The sequence below is a fragment of the Cololabis saira genome, chromosome 5, assembly GCF_033807715.1.
Source record: "Cololabis saira isolate AMF1-May2022 chromosome 5, fColSai1.1, whole genome shotgun sequence".
NCBI lineage: Eukaryota > Metazoa > Chordata > Actinopteri > Beloniformes > Belonidae > Cololabis > Cololabis saira.
This window is the reverse complement of record NC_084591.1, coordinates 12,437,692-12,456,442: the sequence shown is the minus strand read 5'-3', so window position 1 is coordinate 12,456,442 and position 18,751 is coordinate 12,437,692. Positions and strand designations below refer to the sequence as shown.

Sequence of the window (18,751 nt, the reverse complement as noted above, 5' to 3'; positions counted from 1 at the left end):
GGGGGGTTGGAGTCAGACGTCTGAGTCAGGATGTGACATCAGTGAAAGAGCGACCCTGACGGCTTCTTGTTCATTTTCATTTCAGTTCTTCGCAGAGAACCAAAGAGGCAGAAAATAAATATAAAAAATATAAAAACAAGCTAACAACTATTATAAGAACATCCAAGAAAGAATACTATCATAAAATATTAGATGATAATAAAGACAACGTTAAAGGTATGTGGAAAATTCTAAATAGCATTATAAAAAAATGGTTCAAGACATGAGGGTTATCCGAGATATTTTATGATAGACAATACCGAGAAATACGGCATGAATGAGGTGGTTAATTGTTTTAATAAATTCTTTGTTAATGTTGGGTCTGATGTGGCTAAAAGTATCCCTGATTCAGGAACATCAGAGGAACTATGTGGTGGTCTCATAGAAAGAAATCTTAACTCCATGTTCCTTATAGCAGTAGAGGAGAGAGAGATTATTAAAACTGTCTTAAAACTCAAAAACAAAAAATCAACCGACTGTGACGATATTGATATGACTATTGTAAAGAATGTAATTGAAGGAATTTCGAAACCACTAACGTACATCTGTAATTTATCATTTCAAACCGGTACATTTCCAAATAAAATGAAAATAGCCAAGGTCATTCCATTGCATAAGACTGGGAACAAACACCTCTTTACAAACTACAGACCTGTCTCATTACTCCCACAATTCTCCAAAATATTAGAAAAACTGTTCAATAACCGGCTAGATAAATTCTTGGACAAACACAAATTACTCAATGAAAGTCAATATGGATTCAGATCAAACAGATCAACATCACTGGCATTAACAGAGTCAATAGAGGAAATCACTAATTCATTGGACCAAAAACTGTACACAATTGGAATATTCATAGATATAAAAAAAAGCTTTTGACACAATAAACCATGACATTTTACTCATGAAATTAGAGAGGTATGGTATCAGGGGAAGGGTATTGGACTGGATGAGGAGTTATCTGACTGACAGGAAACAGTTTGTCAAGCTGGGTGATTTGTTTGGGCACTGAACATGTTTGGGCATTCCTTGTGGCGTCCCCCAGGGGTCAGTGTTAGGCCCAAAATTATTCATTCTGTATATTAATGATCTATGCAAGGTGTCAAACATGTTAAAACTGGTTTTATTTGCATATGATACCAATATTTTTTGTTCCGGCAGTGACCTACAACTTCTAATACATGACATTAACACTGAATTGATCAAATTAAAACTGTGGTTTGATATAAATAAATTAGCATTAAATTTGGGTAAAACAAAAATAATCCTGTTTGGGAATTGCAGAAATGATAAACAACTACAGATTCAACTGGATGGGATGAACATTAGCAGAGTTAATGAAATCAAATATCTAGGGGTGACAATAGATGACCAAATCAACTGGAAACCACATATCAAACATATACAATCCAAAGTATCAAGAAGCATAGCAGTATTCAATAAAGCAAAACAGGTCCTGGATCATAAATCACTCCGTATTCTCTACTGTTCAATAGTTCTTCCATATATAAGTTACTGTGCAGAGGTTTGGGGCAATAATTACACCAGTACAATACATCCACTAATCATTCTGCAAAAGAAAGCAATAAGGATCATTCATAAGGCAGGTTACAAAGATCACACAAATTCATTATTCTTACAATCAAAGTTACTAAAACTCAAAGACATCATAGAACTACAAACAACAAAAATCTTATTCAAAGCTAAAAACAAGCTACTACCAGAAAATATTATGAAATTATTCACTGTAAGGGAAGGGGGTTATAATTTAAGGGGTAGTTTTAATTTCAAAACTCAGAGAGTGCACACCACTAGAAGATGTTTCAGTATATCAGTGTGTGGTGTCAAATTGTGGAATAGGTTGAGGGAGGAGCACAAGGAATGTTCAAACATAAATCATTTCAAAAACACGTATAGAAAAATATTTTTCACAAGGTACAGGGATGAGGGTTATTGACTGTCACCATGTGTTCATTGTTTATGTGTATATATATATATATATATATATATATATATGTATATATATATGTATGTATATATGTATATTTATATATTTTTTCTTTTGTTAATTATTATTTATTTATATGTTGTCAGCACAATTAAGAAATATAACGAAAAAAGAGTGTATGTGTGTGTGTGTGTATGTATGTATGTGTACTTGTATGTTTGTGTGTATATGTATATTATGTACGTATAGTATGTATGTGTGTGCGTGTGTGTGTGTGTATGTATATATTTATATATAATTAAGAAAAGAGTAATGTAAAAATAAGAAGGACATAAATAAATATTGTTAATATTTTATGGAGAAGGGGCGGGATTAAATAAGTTATACTTCTTCCCACCCCTTTTCGGACATGCAAGTGAAATTACTGTGCTGTTTTTTTTGTTTTATTTTGTTTTGTTTTGTAAAATTGTCTTGATCGGCCATTTTGTATTATTATTTCTGTTTTACTTGTTCATATTTACGTTATATATCATTTGCATGTTCGGAATAAATCACTAACTAACTAACTAACTATTCAACAAGCAACGGCAGCAAAAGTCTGTTTGGTGATCCAACTCTGAGGTGCAGATGTTCATAAACCTGGTGGCTGAGGAGAGAATTAAAAAGATCTAGACGGGCGATAAGGAACGACCAGATCTACCAGGAGCTCTGTCACTTCATAGCTGCTCGCAGCCACCAACGGACTTTTCAGCAGCGCAGAGACAACTAAAAACATTAAAAAGCCGCTTGAAGCTTCTCTCACTCTCATTTTTTAACTTGATATCAAACACAGGCCACAGACCCAGCAGCACATATATCATCTCCTCCAGGTTCTACATCTTTAGTGTTGTTGTCTTCTTCGTTTGGATCACAAAATCAAATACGTCACAGCAGCTTTGCTCCAACCTCCTACTTTTGCTTCAAGTGCTGAATTGTAGTGGAAAAGAAACCAGGCCGAGTTGAGATGAGTAGAGTAGGTTCTAGTGGAAACGTGTCATTTCTTTCGCCCTTTCTCTCTCTCTCTCTTTCTTTCCTCTCCCTTACTCTGCCCCCCCCCCCCCTCTCTTTCTTCTCTTTCTTCCTCTCTCTCTCACCTCAGGTGACGTCAACACATGTGATCCAGGAAGGTCAGATGCTTCAACAACCTTTTCTTTCTCTATCTCTTTCCACCACCACCCCTTTCTTTTCTCTCTCTCTCTCTCTCTCTCTCTCTCTCTTTCTCTCTCTCTCTCTCTCTCTCTCTCTCTCTCTCTGTCTCTCTCTCTCTCTCCCTCGCTATCCTCCGGTGACATTAACACATCAGTGATCCAGACCAACACATTTCAAAAACCTCTGTTTGACTTCCTGCATCACATCTAAACTCCTCACGGATCCTGCTTCCTCATATTAAAGAACTAAAGATTTTCCAAGTTCAACATCTGAAATGATCTTATAAATAAAAATAATCCTTTCTAGTCAAAGCGAGTCCTTGGATACCAGCTGAACCTCACCTCGTCCTCGGCCCAGCAGCCGCAGGCGGCCACCAGGAGGACCAGCACTCCGAGCTTCAAGGACACCATGTTACCTGCTGTAGTGGGTGATAACGACGCCTGGATCCTGCTGCGGCGCTGGTTTTATACCGAGGTCGTATCTCGCTGCTGGGAAAACAGCAGAGATAAACCACTGCACTGCCTTGAAAACACACCGTCTCTTCCCACGCCCTCGAGCAACCCGCCCGGGGCAGCACACTATCTCCAGGTCGGCCCTGAGGACACCTGGCCGCTGTTATGATGGGATGTCGCACCCCTGATCCACACTTTGTAGCCTGCATCCATGCAGACGTCGGCGCAGCATATTGCCCATAATTATTTGCCCAAAACGGCAGAAAAATGGATCCAGTGGCAAAAAAAAATTGCATTTAAGTGAAAAAGTGTTGAAATATTTAAACTTTTCTTAACTTTATGTGTAAATACCATCAAGCTTTGCTAAGTTACCTGGGAAGAAGCATAAATATCTTTTGACACATTACCGTAGTTTGTGCAGCAGTAATTACCGACATTCTCTGCCAACAATTTCATAACTTTTTCTTTTTTAATCATTCATATCATTTCCCATGTAATCTTTTCACTTGTACAATAAATGTAGAATGTATTAAAACTAAAGTATAAAAACATAAAACAAACCAGATACCAGTTACCCACTTTAAATCCTATATAATTTTGATTTTAAATGTAAAGTAGGTAGGAGCACTGGGTGATAAAATGGGATAAAAATATAAAAAAAAAAAAAATCTTGACACGTTTTGACACGTTACCGTAGTTTGTGCAGCGCTAATTATGGACATTCCCTGCCAACAATTTCATAACTTTTTTTAAATCATTCATATCACTTCCCATTTAATCTTTTCACTTGTACAATAAATGTAGAATGTATTAAAACTAAAGTGTAAAAACAAAACTAACCAGATACCAGTTACCCACTCTAAATCCTATATAATTTAGATTTTAAATGTAAAGAAAAAAAAAAATCAGGGATAAAAATGTATTTAAAAAAAATGTTTTTATTATACAGCTATAAATGACTAATAACCAATGTACATTCATTTTAATGGGTGAGTGGAAGTTGCTGTAATTTCCGCACTATAAGGCTTACAATCCTTAATTTTTCTCAAAAATCGGCAGGATGCCTTATGTATGAATGTTGTTGTGCTTACTGACCTTGAACCAGTTTTAAGGATGAAAGACCGTCACCTTCAACTAAATCCATCCAAGACTGAGCTTATGGTCTGTCCAGTACGGAATATTATTAGGGTCAGACAGGAGAAAAATAAAAATAATATTTTAGAGGAGGAAGATTTTTTTTTCATTATGCACTTCAAGAAAAAAGTCGAAATGTCGAGAAAAAAGTCGAAATGTCGAGATTAATGTTGAAGTACAATTTCGTAAAAAAGTCGAAATGTTGAGGAAAAAAACAACAAGGTTCAGAATACAAGAAATGTCTTTATGATATTGATTTGAAACACATATCACACATTTGCATAACTTCAGAAACTTACCCTTAATGTTACACTCCAAGGATGTAAGTTAGTTAGTTACTGTAGTTACGGCTGCTGCTGCATAGCTGTCAGTCGCTCTCCTAAATGGATTCGATGGGCCAGAGGAGACATTTCGACTTTATTCATGAAATTTCAACTTTATTCTTGAAATTGTATTTCAACATTAGTCTTGACATTTTTCCAGATTCAGGTCTGAGTCCATCACGACACCCACATTTCTGGCCTGGTTGGTGGTTTTAAGGTGCATAGGTTGAAGTTCTGTGGTGACCTGTGATCCTTTCTCTTTGGCTCCAAAGTCAATGAGCTCAGTTTTGTTTTTGTTTAACTAGAGAAAGTTGTGGGGGGCCCTCTGTTAAGGGCTGTCCGGTCTCTATATGATCGGAGCAGGAGTCTGGTTCGCATTGCCGGCAGTAAGTCAGACTTGTTCCCGGTGCATGTTGGACTCCGGCAGGGCTGCCCTTTGTCACCGGTCCTGTTCATTTTTATGGACATGATTTCTAGGTGCAGCCAGGGGCCGGAGGGGATCCGGTTTGGGAACCTCAGGATTTCATCTCTGCTTTTTGCAGATGACGTTGTCCTGTTGGCTTCATCGGACCGGGACCTTCAGCATGTGCTGGGGCGGTTTGAGGCCGAGTGCGATGCGCCAGGGATGAGAATCAGCACCTCCAAAACCGAGGCCCAGTGGCGGAGCCAGAATGTAGCTAATGGGTGCACCTGCAAAAATTTGGATGGGCCTGATTTTTTAAAAGTTGAGATGTGCGTACAAATGATATTGTGTAAATAAATCTGTAAATTATAGTACACCTTGTACTTAAGTCAGATTGCTGTCAGATACATATCTACAGGTATGAAAGGATATACAGCAGTCCTACTGTAGACTCCACAATTAGACCTCTGTTCTGAATTCACTGTTAAAACGTGATAAGGAAAAAAGAGGGAGAGAACGAAAGAGATCGAGTTTATGTCTTTGCTGAAGCTTTATTGTTTTGCTGATATTAAACAATGAGAGACATGTTTTTCTCTGTTCACTAAATAAATCTTCACACCTCGCTCCGGACACAAATTCAGCACATTGGACACCTGACTGTCGCAACCATTACTCGCTTATGAGGTTCGTTCATAAAGTTGGTGATTTGCAAGTGGGATTGGGTAGTATAGAACATATATTAAAATGTCAGACAAATTGAACATGTTAAAGTTTTGTGCTTCCCCACATGTAAACGCAATCATAACATGCCACGGCGGGCCAGAAATATAAAAAATAAACAACACTGTTTTACCTGCAGTTGCTAAACAAGACAGAGTCTTCTGGGCTTGGAGTTAAAAGCGTTGATTCTGTCATCATATTCCGAACAGTCAATCATTTCTCTTTCAAATTAAATAAGTGTCCGGTTATTGAGGCGACCAGTCAGGATGATCTCAAGCCGGGATCCTGTTTGTAGCGGAAAAGTCTCTCAACACTGGGTCAAAGGGAGCGTTATGATGGCTCTTAATGGACTGTTCATATTAGGAAAAATGTCTGAAGGGCAGCTGTCCAGCTGTTGAAAAAGTGGCTCAAAGACAGCTGTTTAGCCATTGTTCAACGATTTAAGCTACCTGCAACAGTAGTCTACCTAAATGACCCGCATTCTGACCCGCTCTTGAACTGAAACATGACGCGTAACAACATCAGTCAATCATGTGTGAGAGGAAGTTCTTTTTTATATTTTTTTATTTTAAATTTTAAATGTTAACAAGAAAATAGTTACACAGTTACACTTTTAATGCAGACACAATGGCAACTGATCATGAATTATGAAAAAAATATATATATTTTTTTATTTTTTCCATGAATCTAACTGGGTGGGCAAGCTGTCAATCTGGGTGGGCGTGTACACAGCCAGGCCCACCCATAGATCCGCCCCTGCCGAAGCCATGGTTCTCCACCGGGAAATGGTGGCGTGCCTTCTCCGGGTGGGTGGAGAAGTCCTGCCTCAGGTGGAGGAGTTCAAGTATCTCGGGATCTTGTTCACGAGTGAGGGAACGATGGAGCGGGAGATTGACAGACGGATCGGTGCAGCGTCCGCAGTTATGCGGTCGATGTACCGAACCGCCGTGGTGAAGAAGGAGCTGAGTCGAAAGGCGAATCTCTCGATTTACCGGTCAATCTACGCACCTACCCTCACCTATGGTCATGAACTTTGGGTAGTGACCGAAAGGACGAGATCGTGGATACAAGCGGCCGAGATGAGTTTCCTCCGCAGGGTGGCTGGACGCTCCCTTAGAGATAGGGTGAGGAGTTCGGTCACCCGGGAGGAGCTGGGAGTCGATCCGCTACTCCTTCACATTGAGAGGAGTCAGCTGAGGTGGCTTGGGCATCTGTACCGGATCCTCCTGGACGCCTCCCTAGGGAGGTGTTCCAGGCATGTCCCACCGGGAGGAGACCCCGGGGAAGACCCAGGACACGCTGGAGAGACTATGTCTCTCGGCTGGCCTGGGAACGCCTCGGACTCCCCCCGGAAGAGCTGGAGGAAGAGCTGGAGGAAGTGTCTGGGGTGAAGGAAGTCTGGGCATCCCTGCTGAGGCTGCTGCCCCCGCGACCCGGGAACAGATAAGCGGCGGACAATGGATGGATGGATGGATGGATGGATGGATGGATGGATGGATAGAGAAAGTTGTGACACAGCAAGTTATTCATCTCCTCAATGCATTTACCAAAAGCCTTTACCGGGTAAATGTAATATATATATCTGTGTGTCATCTGCATAGCTGTGGTAGTTTATGTTGTTGTTCTTTATAATCTGTGCCAGTGGGAGCATGTAGATTTAAACAGAAGAGGTCCCAGGATGGAACCTTGGGGAACTCCACACTTGTTCAGATGTAAAGTTACCTATTGACACAAAGTACTTGTGTTCTTCTCTCAGATGTAGGTCGCTTTGGATAAAAGTGTCTGCTAGATGACAGTAGTAGTCAAGTCAAGTCAACTTTATTTATAAAGCACTTTAAAAACACCAACATGGTCCAAAGTGCTGGACAGGCGAATGGAAAACTAAAACAATACACCGTAAAACATAAGACACATAAATAAAACAATTTTGATAATTTAAGTGAATAAAATAGGATAGCATAGAAGATAAAAGAATAAAATAAATGCTAGGTGTTAAAAACCAAGGAGAAAAGGTGGGTTTTGAGAAGGGATTTAAAAACAGACAGAGAGGAGGCCTGTTTGATTTGCTGAGGCAGGTTGTTCCAAAGTTTTGGAGCTGCAACAGCGAAGGCGCGGTCCCCTCTGAGCATCCTCTTAGTTTTAGGCTCTCAGGAGCAGCTGATCAGCTGATCTGAGAGAGCGACTAGGTGAATAAGGGTGTAGAAGCTCAGAGAGGTACGGCGGGGCAAGACCATTTAAGGATTTAAAAGCAAATAAAATAATTTTAAAATGAATCCTAGACTGTATGGGCAGCCAGTGGAGGGAGGCTAAAATGGGGGAAATGTGCTCATATTTACGTGCGCCAGTTAAAAGGCGTGCTGCAGCATTCTGAACCATCTGGAGACGGGAGATGGAGGAGGCACTAACCCAACCTGATCTCACAAAAAAGCACAATATATTTAACTGTTTACTTCCACATCCATAGCAACAGTAATCAATGACCACACATCCGCGATCAGGGCACTCGTCACGTGATCAGGATCTCCGCTCGTCACTCTATGACGTAGAGGGGATGCCCAGGGAATTCCCTGTGGTTGACGAAAAGGGAGAATGGTTAAAACAATGAATTTTGATATCGCCTGTCTCCACTTCCTGGTTCAAAAGCAATTAAAAATGATATTTTGTGGCTGGACAACGCTCTGGTTAGGTTATTGCACCACTTATGATTGGTTAGAAGTAGGAAACGCTTGTGTTTTTTGCTAAAAATAATTATTTCACATCACTTACGCCACCTCCGTCATCATGGCGACAGCAAACAAATGTAAATAAAATTCAGCATCCTGCTAAGTATAAACATGGGTATATTTTATGCCTACATTTTACCTAAGGATAACTCAAATAAAGTAAATAAGCAACAGCTGTAGTTAAAATGCATATAAATATTGAATTAATGAACAGAAATCTAGTTCTATTTATAGATCCATTTACTTTTAAGTTAAGCCGTTTTCCTTAAGTTTAAAGGAGCCTGAGGCAGGATTGAGGCAGGATTTATTAAAAAAATGTGTATATACGTTTTACGTTTTCTAGTAATAATGTCAGATGAAGCGTTCCAAACCAAAAAGAATGAGCCCTCTAGTGTATCTCTCTGTTGCCTTGAACAGGCTGTGTGCTGCAAAATGTGCTGCAATTGTGGGGCCGAATTTCCCGCGCTGTCCTGCGGATGTGACGTCACATGACGCTGCATGCACGTTCTCCCCGTTCTCCCGTGCCGGCTTCACTGTTGGCTGCAGTACCCCCGACGGCCGTCGTGGTGAAGGGTGGCGCTAGAGAGTCTCATTTCTTAAAAGGAGCCTCATGCTCATTTAACATCAATTATTTTCTGTACAGACTTACAATTTTAAGCTTAATATTTACTCTTTAACTCAATTTTACTGTAGATTTTTAACAACATTTTAACAGAAATACTCATGTTTCCCATGTCATGACTTCTATTTTAATAAAGCAAATATTAGGAGAATTATTCACACTATCAACGATCTTATTAACCAGTCCAGAGAAAGGATGTTTAGCTCACTGGGACAAAATCTTTTATTAAACAGTTAACAAAAAGAGAGGAAAAGAGAGCGGGAGAGGAAGCCAGGAACCGCCATCCGAACCTCCGGGCCTTCCCGGTTCGGCCGACTGCCGAGACTGGTCGGGAGGTGGCCCTCGGGCCGACCGCCGAGAGGGCCGCTCTCGGGACTGGGCCCAGGGCGGCCTCGGGCCAGACGGCATCCGCGGCCGTGGCCGGGGTGCGCCCAGGACCACCCCCTCCATGACGCAGCACTGCTCCAGCAGCTGGTCCGCCTCCGGAACAATAAATTTGTTATTTACTGTCTAATTATGTCTTGCCGCTTTTAATGTAAATTGTAAAGCACTTTGAATTACATTGTGTTGAATTGTGCTATATAAATACATTTGCCTTGCCTTATCTTGCCTTGCCTTAAAAGTATGTACATTTAAATCCACTGGTGCATACAACCATGTTGCTGTCACCAATGTGCCCTGGCGTATGTAAGTGCCTTTGTTACTCTTGCATCAATAAAAATATGAATCAGAAAGTTGTGGAGCTGAAACTCCCGAGCCGAGGCTGGTTTTTGCACGTGAGGCTGAACACCCACACGTTTCTGCAGCTCACAGGATGTTCAGGTCAGTTTGACCTGCAAGCAGACAAACACAGACTGGGCTTATCAGAGAGACGCGACTCCTTCTGCTCTGTTCCCTGCAGCCGTCGTGGGAGGAGTGAGAGACGATACCAAAGCCGCCTCATCCTCCATCCTCCGCCAGTCACACCATGGATAGCCGGGAGCTGGTCCGAGCGGAGGACGAGACGGGCAGCGGGGAGGAGGACGAGGACGTCTCGGAGGACGAAGACGTCATCGAGATCGAGTCCGAGTGCGACAGCGAGTTTGAGGACGAGCCGGTGCCGGAGGAGGCCCCTCATCCCCCGTCTGGAGGAGCCCCGCGGGGCTCCTGCAAGTCCAGGGACGGCCGCGTCGAGTGGTTTCCGTCCCCGGTGCGTGAGCCGTCCCGCTCCGGCGTTACCGTGACGACAACGGCGGCGCCAGGACCGACCCAGCTGGCCGTGACCCACGTCCACGACATCCTGTCGTCCTTCGAGCTGCTGATCCCCGAATCCATCCTGGAGATGATCCGGGGCTGGACCAACCTGGAGGGCCGGCGGGTCCTGGAGGAGCAGTGGAAGGACGTGGACCTGACGCACCTGCGGGCCTACCTGGGGGTCCTGCTGCTGGCCGGGGTCTACCGGTCCCGGGGCGAGTCCACCGCCAGCCTGTGGGACCCCGAGACGGGCCGGGCCATCTTCGGCGCCACCATGTCCTTGCAGAGCTTCCACATGTTCTCGCGGGTCCTCCGGTTCGCCGCCCGGGAGTCCGGCCCCGGCCGGCGGCGGGGGGACAAGCTGGCGGCCATCCGCCCCCTGTGGGACGAGTGGGCGGCCCGGCTGCCGGCCCTGTACCGGCCCGGGCCCGGCGTGACGCTGGACAAGCGGCTGCTGGCCTTCCGGGGCCGCTGCCCCTTCAGGCAGTTCCTGCCGTCCAAGCCGGCCAAGTGCGGCATCAAGGTGTGGACGGCGTGCGACGCCGCGTCCTCCTACGCCTGGAGGATGCTGGTCTACACCGGGACGCCGGAGGGGGCGGCGCCCGGCGGCGCCCGGGAGACGCAGACGGTGCTGGAGCTGACGCGGGGCCTCAGGGGCCACGTGGTCACCTGCGATCAGCTGCTCACCACGTACGACGTGGGGCAGGAGCTGCTCAGCCGGGAGCTGACGATGGTCGGCCCCGTCCGGAGGAACCGGCCCGAGCTGCCGCCGCAGATCCTGAGCGTCAGGAACCGGCCGGTCCACTCGTCCAGGTACAGTTGTTTCTGGCAGCCTGATTTAGTTTAGTCTTTGAGTCAAGCTATCATTTTAGTTTTTATTAGTTTTAGTCACGTTCATTCTCCTTTTAGTCGTGTCAAGTTTCAGTCGACTAAAAGTCTGAGCATTTTAGTCAGAATTGTCCAGGACCATTTTAGTTTTAGTCAAAGATTGTATTTAGCCAAACCCATTTTACAATTCAAACAAGGTTATCTTATTATTATATTATTGTTTAGGGCTGGGGATCCATTCAAATGTCAAGAATAGATTCGATTCCGATTCTTAAGATTCAGCTGTTGCATGAATTATATGACTGTAGTTATGCAAAATATTACTACTAGTATTATATTGAGATTAAATAGCAAGTATTGGCAGCTAATGATGCTGTAAGGACCAATCAGCTCCCAGAATGCTGATAGAACTGCTTTCAGAAACATCATGTGGGTCAGAATTACCAAACAGATCCAGAGAGGAAACAGAGACGGATGAAATCGGTTTTATTTTTTCCCACATTCCGTTTTTATTTGTTCCATTTTCAGTTTATTTTGGTTTTTAATTTTTGAGCATTTGGTTTTTAGCATTTTTTGCAAATGTAACCCCAAGACAGTGTATAAAGTAATGAAATATAGACAATTTATGCAATTATAACTGAAAACTTTAATGTTTTCATACCTTTAAACATATTTAGGCCAAAACATGCCACCAGTTATTCTCATGTCCAACAAAACATTCCTTTTTTGGGGATAAACAAAAAAATAACCAAAAGTTGTAATGTAATGATGAAAAAAAAATACATAAATAAATAAAAGAAAAAAAAAGAAAAAAATCGATCTTTAGACGTATGAATCGATTTTTAGGAATTAATATGAGAATCGATTTAGAATTGGGAAATCGATTTTTTCAACACAGGCCTATTATTGTTACCTTTTAGACTCAAGAATACATTCATTCCAGATACAGAAGACTCTAATTTGAGTTTACAACATATTTATCTTTTTCAACGACACATTGGGTTTTCTTTTCCACGTCTATGTAGGAAAGTGTATCCAAAGATGGATCTTCTTCTTCTTCTCCAGCCCCAGAGAAGATCCCCGTGTTTCTCTCTGTAACTTTGTTTTTAATAACGTGAACCTAGAGCTCTGCGTTAACGGCATCAGCCTCTAACTCTGCAGCTGCATCTTCTGGATCTGATTCCCCGCTGCAGCGACTGGGATTGAGGACTAGCGTCACCCAGCAGAACTAAACCAGAGAAACTACTGAAAACATGGACATTAAGGATCTTTGGTAGAACATTTCGTCTCGTCTCGACACATTTTAGCAGAGTTTTTATTTTGTAATCTACATTTTAGTCTCATTTTTATTCCTCTACGACAGTGTTTCTCAATCCTGGTCCTCGAGTACCACTGTCCTGCATGTTTTAGATGCTACCCTGCTTCAGCACACCGTGATAAAAGTACGTGTGTCATCAACAGAACTGTGCAGACCTTGGTGACAAGCTGATGAAGGCCGTTAATTAGAATCAGGTGTGTTGGTGCAGGGAAACATCTAAAACATGCAGGACAGTGGTACTCGAGGACCAGGATTGAGAAGCACTGCTCTACGATATTGGTCTTCAACCCTGGTCCCCGAGATCTACTGTCCTGCATGTTTTAGATGTTTCCCCTTCATTACACCGTGATAAAAGGAGCTGTGTCAACAACAGAACTGTCCAGACCTTGATAAAAAGCTGATGAAGGCCGTTAATTAGAATCATGTGTGCTGAGGCCGGGAAACACCCAACACATGCGGGACAGTAGATCTTGAGGACCAGGGTTGGTGACCACTGCTACGATATTGCATTATATATTTAATTATCGTTATCGTCACATGACCAGCATTTGCATCTCGTCTCGTTATCCTCAGGTGATAAAGGTTCGTTGACGACGATATTTAGGCCCTGTTTACATGTAGCAAAAACGGTGGTGTTTTCATGCGTTTTAGCCATTCGTTTACACTCAAAGTCACCAAAAACGATAATTTCTGAAAACTCTGGCCAAGGTGGAGATTTGCAAAATCTCTGTCTTCACGTTTGCTTGTAAACAGAGGGAAACGGACATTAAAGCTTCAGAACATCACATTATGCGACAGAAACGTAATTTGTTGATGTTTTTTTCCAGGATTCCGATGATTGGCTAGCATGAATTTATGCTTCTCGTTACTCTGCCCCCTGTAGATTTGGCTGCTCATAGCACCTTAACAGCTGTTTATGCAGGTTCGTGTAAATCGGGGGTCGGCAACCCCTAGAGCCGCAGGCAGCTCTTTAGCGCCCTTAGTGGCTCCCTGGAGCTTTTTCAAAAATGTTTGACCTTTTTTTTCCTTTTTTAATTTTTTTCTTTTTTTTTCTTTTTTTCCCATTTATTCTTCTTTTTCTTTTTTTCTCTTTTCTTTTTTTCTTTTTTCTTTTTTTTCTTCTTTTTTTTCTTCTTCTTTTTTTCTCTTTTTTCTTCCCTTTTCCTTTCCTTTTTAATCTTGATATTTCGACATTTTTCTCGAAATTTCGACTTTTTTCTTGACATTTCGACTTTTTTCTCAACATTGCGACTTTTTTCTCGACATTCTGATTTTTTTCTCGACATTTCGTCTTTTTTCTCGACATTCCATCTTTTTTCTCGAAGTGCATAATGAAAAAAAAATCTTCCTCCAGTTATAACTAATATAGATACATGCAGCATGTGTTGCCTTCATTCTAAGGCTTATACAAGACTTTTTAGCAGACATATTTGTTTTTTGTGTTTTCGGTCCAATATGGCTCTTTCAACATTTTGGGTTGCAGACCCCTGGTGTAAATGAAGAGATCTGATGTAAATGATGGTATTTTCCAAAACGTAGAGGTGTGTAAATATGTGTAAATTATGTGTAAACATGGCCTCAGTGCTGAAATCAGAAATATCTGCTCTATCCGGTCTTCAGAAAACCTGAGGATGATGTCATGGAGGGTTTGTCCGGTTAGTTTCAGTCTGTGCAGATAAAAACATTAAATAAATAAATACATATATTTACGTTTCCCTGGACCAACAAGGCAGGTTATGTTTACAGACATGTCTTAGACCTCTTAACAAAACAAGTCACCAGGACGATGACGGGTGAAGTCGTGTAGGTGGCAGACTTCGCCGCCCCGCGGGGAAAAGCTTTTCTATTCATTTATTTATTAGCCAGCAGTCAGACTATTACAGGTTAGATGATGTAAAACATCTTGAGCAAACAGTTGTAAAGCGGCTGAGAAAAAACAAATGAAAGGGAAGGATGGAGGACGTTTACTCCCAATAGAGCAGTGTATTCTGGGTAAAGTTATCATCTCTGCTGCTTTTGTAGCAGCTGTTTTATTACTTAAACTAAAAACTTAGAAACTTTATTAATTAAATCTTTTGTGATGGACTGAAGGTCTAGTTTTCATTCAGGCCGACCAGCTTTAGAGGGAAAAGCATCATGTGTGCGACCTGTGTTTACTATTTGTTAAGCCACTGTAGTTACTCGTGTCAACTTGTTGATGTTTTTTTCCAGGATTCCGATTGGCTAGCATGACTTTATGCTTCTCGTTACTCTGCCGCCTGTAGGTTTGGCAGCTCATAGCACCTTAACAGCGTATTTATGGGGGTTCGTGTAAATGATGGTACTATTCAAAACGTAGAGGGGGAAATATCCGTTTTTGTAAATACCGTATTGGCCCGAATATAAGACGGCGGTTTTTGCATTGAAATAAGGCTGAAAAAATGGGGGTCGTCTTACATTCGGGGTCTAGACATTATACCCATTCACAACGCTAGATGGTGCCAGATATCTTTAAAGCGAAGGCTGAACTTAACTAAGTGAACCCCTGTCATGAAGAAGAAAAATAAAAAATAGCGGTAAGAAAGAAAAGAGAAGAAAATAAGATAAGAGATAACAGAAAATGGAGAAACGTAGCAACAATCTGGAAAAAAGTGGGTCGAAGATCAGCCAGGTTAACCGGCAGCAGAGGAGAAGTTATGATGCAAACTTCAAGATGATGATGAATAGGGATGGGAATCGAGAATCGGGTCTTGTTTAGAACCGGTTCCCAGTGTTTCAATTCCTTGGAATCGTTTGCCTTTTTCGGCAAACGATTCCCTTATCGATTCCAGTCGGCGCGAATGACGTCACCAAGCACGTTGCGCAACGTGCGCATTCGCGCCCAGCAGGAAAACACGGGGACAAAGCGGCATAAACGCTCAAAAGTTTGGTTACATTTTACCAAAAAGGATGACAACAGGGCGACAATTCTTGCAATGTGGACATTTTACCAAAGGGGGAAACTGTTAGGACTCGGCTGGCTGATCCGCTGGGAGCGCGGAGTCAGGCGTGTGGTAAGGCTGATTTATGGTCCCGCGTTAAATCGACGCAGAGCCTACGGCGTAGGGTACGCGGCGACACGCACCGTACGGCGTACCCTACGCCGTAGGCTCTGCGTCGATTTAACGCGGACCATAAATCATGCTTTAGAAGAGCTGCGCCACGAGGACGTGCCGGCGCTCCGGCGGACAGCAGAGCTCCCGACACAGCTGCAGCTCGTCAGCTCATCTATGGAGAAGTTAAAGAGCATCTACTGCTAGATTCTCCTTTCATCAAGGCAGGGAAGAGTATCAGGCCAGAATAGATGAATGTCACCAAGCAGGGACTAAGTTTGTGGTGTTGAACATGTTACTGCACAATCTTGTGCAATTGCTACAAAGTAATTTGTTGTTTTTAGTTAATTTGTACAGAAGAATATTTATTTTATTATTATTATTTTATATTAAATACATATTTTACTGTATATTACAAATCATTTTGTGGGGACCCCCTGGTACCATCGAGGAGCCCAAGGCTGGGGGCATCTTAAGACCTCACTTATATTTTTTTTTGTTTAAAGATATAAAAATGTTATATCTTTGAACAAAAAAGATCAGAGAAACAAAGAAATTGAAACAAAGAAACAATTTTAGTATCAACTTTGTTTTATTAAAAAAAAGTTGATACTAAAATTGTTTCTTCTCCTTTTTTCCAAATGAGAATCGATAAGAGAATCGAAAATGGAATCGGAAACGAAAAAATCTCATCCATTCCCATCCCTAATGATGAATGGGGCAAAGTAAGATGCTTTTTCTCTCCAATATATTGTTATAATCATTTGTTTCAGATGTACTGTAATTATTTTCTGTATAAAAATTGAATTTGGTGTTCAAAAAGTCTCTTTTCAAACTAGAGCCTTGAAAAAGAGGGGGTCGTCTTATAATCAGGGTCGTCTTATATTCGGGCCAATACGGTACCCGGCTATGTGTAAACGTGGCCTTAGTCCTAATTTTCGTTGACGACAGCAACTTTCCGTCCAGGTTCATGTTCACGGCCGACACCGCCCTCGTGTCCTACATCCCCAAGAAGGGCAAGAACGTGGTGCTGATGAGCACGCGGGGGCTGGACGGGGCGGTCAGCGAGCGCGAGGACCGCCGGCCCGAGGTGGTTCTGGACCACGAGGCCACCAGGGGCGGCGTGGAGGCGCTGGACGCGCTGCTGTCCCGCTACAGCTGCAAGCGCCGGACGCTGCGCTGGCCGCTGGTCATCTTCTTCGACATCCTGGACGTGTCGGCACACAACGCCTTCGTGCTGTGGACGGCGCTCCGGCCGGGCTGGCAGAGGAAGCAGTTCCGCCGGCGCCGGCTCTTCCTGGAGGAGCTGGGAAAGGCGCTGGTCACGCCGCACATCCAGAGGCGGCAGCACGTGCCCAGGAACCCGGCGGCGCTCGCCATCGTCCGGAGGGTGAAGGACGACGGCGGCGTCGCCCCCGCCAGTCCCCCTGAGGTGAGTCGTGGGACGTGGGGGGGGGGGTGACTTGTGTGTCTGCAATTGTAATTTCTTTTATGCTGCTGTCTTGGCCAGGCTTCACTTGAAAAAGAGGTCATTGTGTCTCAACGGGACCGACCTGGTTAAATAAAGGCAAAAAAATAAATAGGGTACCCGGCTACGCGGGAGTCTCTCCGTAGCCCACACTGTCTGACGTGAACATCCCAAAAAATGTGACACAGATCCAACTAGGGTTGCCACCTTTCAGAAATAGAAATAAGGGACGCCCTGATTTCAGCAGCCCAGGAGCCAAAAAAAAAGCCCCAAAACTTCAAAACTGAATAAAAATGTGTTTATTTTATATGAAAAAACTAAATGCTTTGATTTAAAGTTTAAAGTGCTTTAATAGCATTGAACTTGCATGACTGTACAGACAGACAACCATACTAGTAACTGAAATATCCTCCTATGCTATGTATGTCCACATCAGCCCAGATGTAGAATATAGATACAGGTGAAGAATATGGTGTAAAAGTTAATTTATTTCAATAATTCAACTAGAATATGGTGTAAAAGTTAATTTATTTCAATAATTCAACTAGAATATGGTGTAAAAGTTAATGAAAATACGGTACAAATCGTGTCCCGTATTAGTTCAATACGGGACGCAACATTTTTTTCTCAAATAAAGGACAATTCCGTATTTTACGGGACGGGTGGCAACCCTAGACCCAACGCAGACCGAGAGGGCTATGATTGGTTCGCTTGGTAGCAACGCATTTCTGGTTCCGGTTCGTGAAGCAGTAGTGAACTTTCAGCGCTCTTTTCTTCGTGTGTGTGTGTGATTTTCTTTTTGTTTGGGGTTGTTTTGGTTTTTTGCACAATAGTTGTCCTTATCTCTTTGATTCACTGTGACCGGAAAAGCCAGAAGCTAAACAAGTATCAACTAGCGCTCTGGGGGGTATTGCACCACGGCGAAATGGAGTGACGGAGAAGAAGAAATCCGAAGGTTTCACGACGGTGTCACGGCAAGGGCGTAGGCTCTGCGTTGGTTTAGCGCAGAGCCATAAATCAGGCTTAACCGTCCTCTCGTTTCTCCAGACCGCAGCCCGGAAGAGGAAGCGCTGCGCGCTGTGTCCCCCCTCGAGGGACTACAAGACCCAGACCACCTGCAGCAACTGCCACAAGTTCATTTGTGGCGGACACACCCTCAAGTTCTGTTCGTCGTGTGTTTTGTAAAAAGCAGGGATGAATTTGTGAGTAAAACTGCATATTTTTGGTATAAAATCTCCCACATTTGTTCTACATTGTTCCATTTCCGTTTTTATTTGATTT

The 18,751-nt window shown here is 42.9% G+C and overlaps 2 protein-coding genes across 2 annotated transcripts in view; one reads left to right on the top strand and one right to left on the bottom strand.

Annotated features, from left to right (window-relative positions):
• The window catches only part of LOC133443737 (high choriolytic enzyme 1-like), a 14,779-nt gene extending 11,176 nt beyond the window's left edge, over positions 1–3,603 (bottom strand). Inside the window, exon 1 of the mRNA XM_061720929.1 lies at positions 3,517–3,603. Within this exon, the coding sequence (XP_061576913.1) occupies positions 3,517–3,585 (69 nt within the window). The 5' untranslated portion in view covers positions 3,586–3,603. The remainder of the gene's footprint in view (positions 1–3,516) is intronic.
• Positions 1–18,751, top strand: part of LOC133443736 (piggyBac transposable element-derived protein 4-like) — a 19,093-nt gene extending 342 nt beyond the window's left edge. Inside the window, exons 2-4 of the mRNA XM_061720928.1 lie at positions 10,454–11,598; positions 16,969–17,434; positions 18,518–18,751. Of these exons, the coding sequence (XP_061576912.1) occupies positions 10,520–11,598; positions 16,969–17,434; positions 18,518–18,655 (1,683 nt within the window). The 5' untranslated portion in view covers positions 10,454–10,519 and the 3' untranslated portion in view covers positions 18,656–18,751. The remainder of the gene's footprint in view (positions 1–10,453; positions 11,599–16,968; positions 17,435–18,517) is intronic.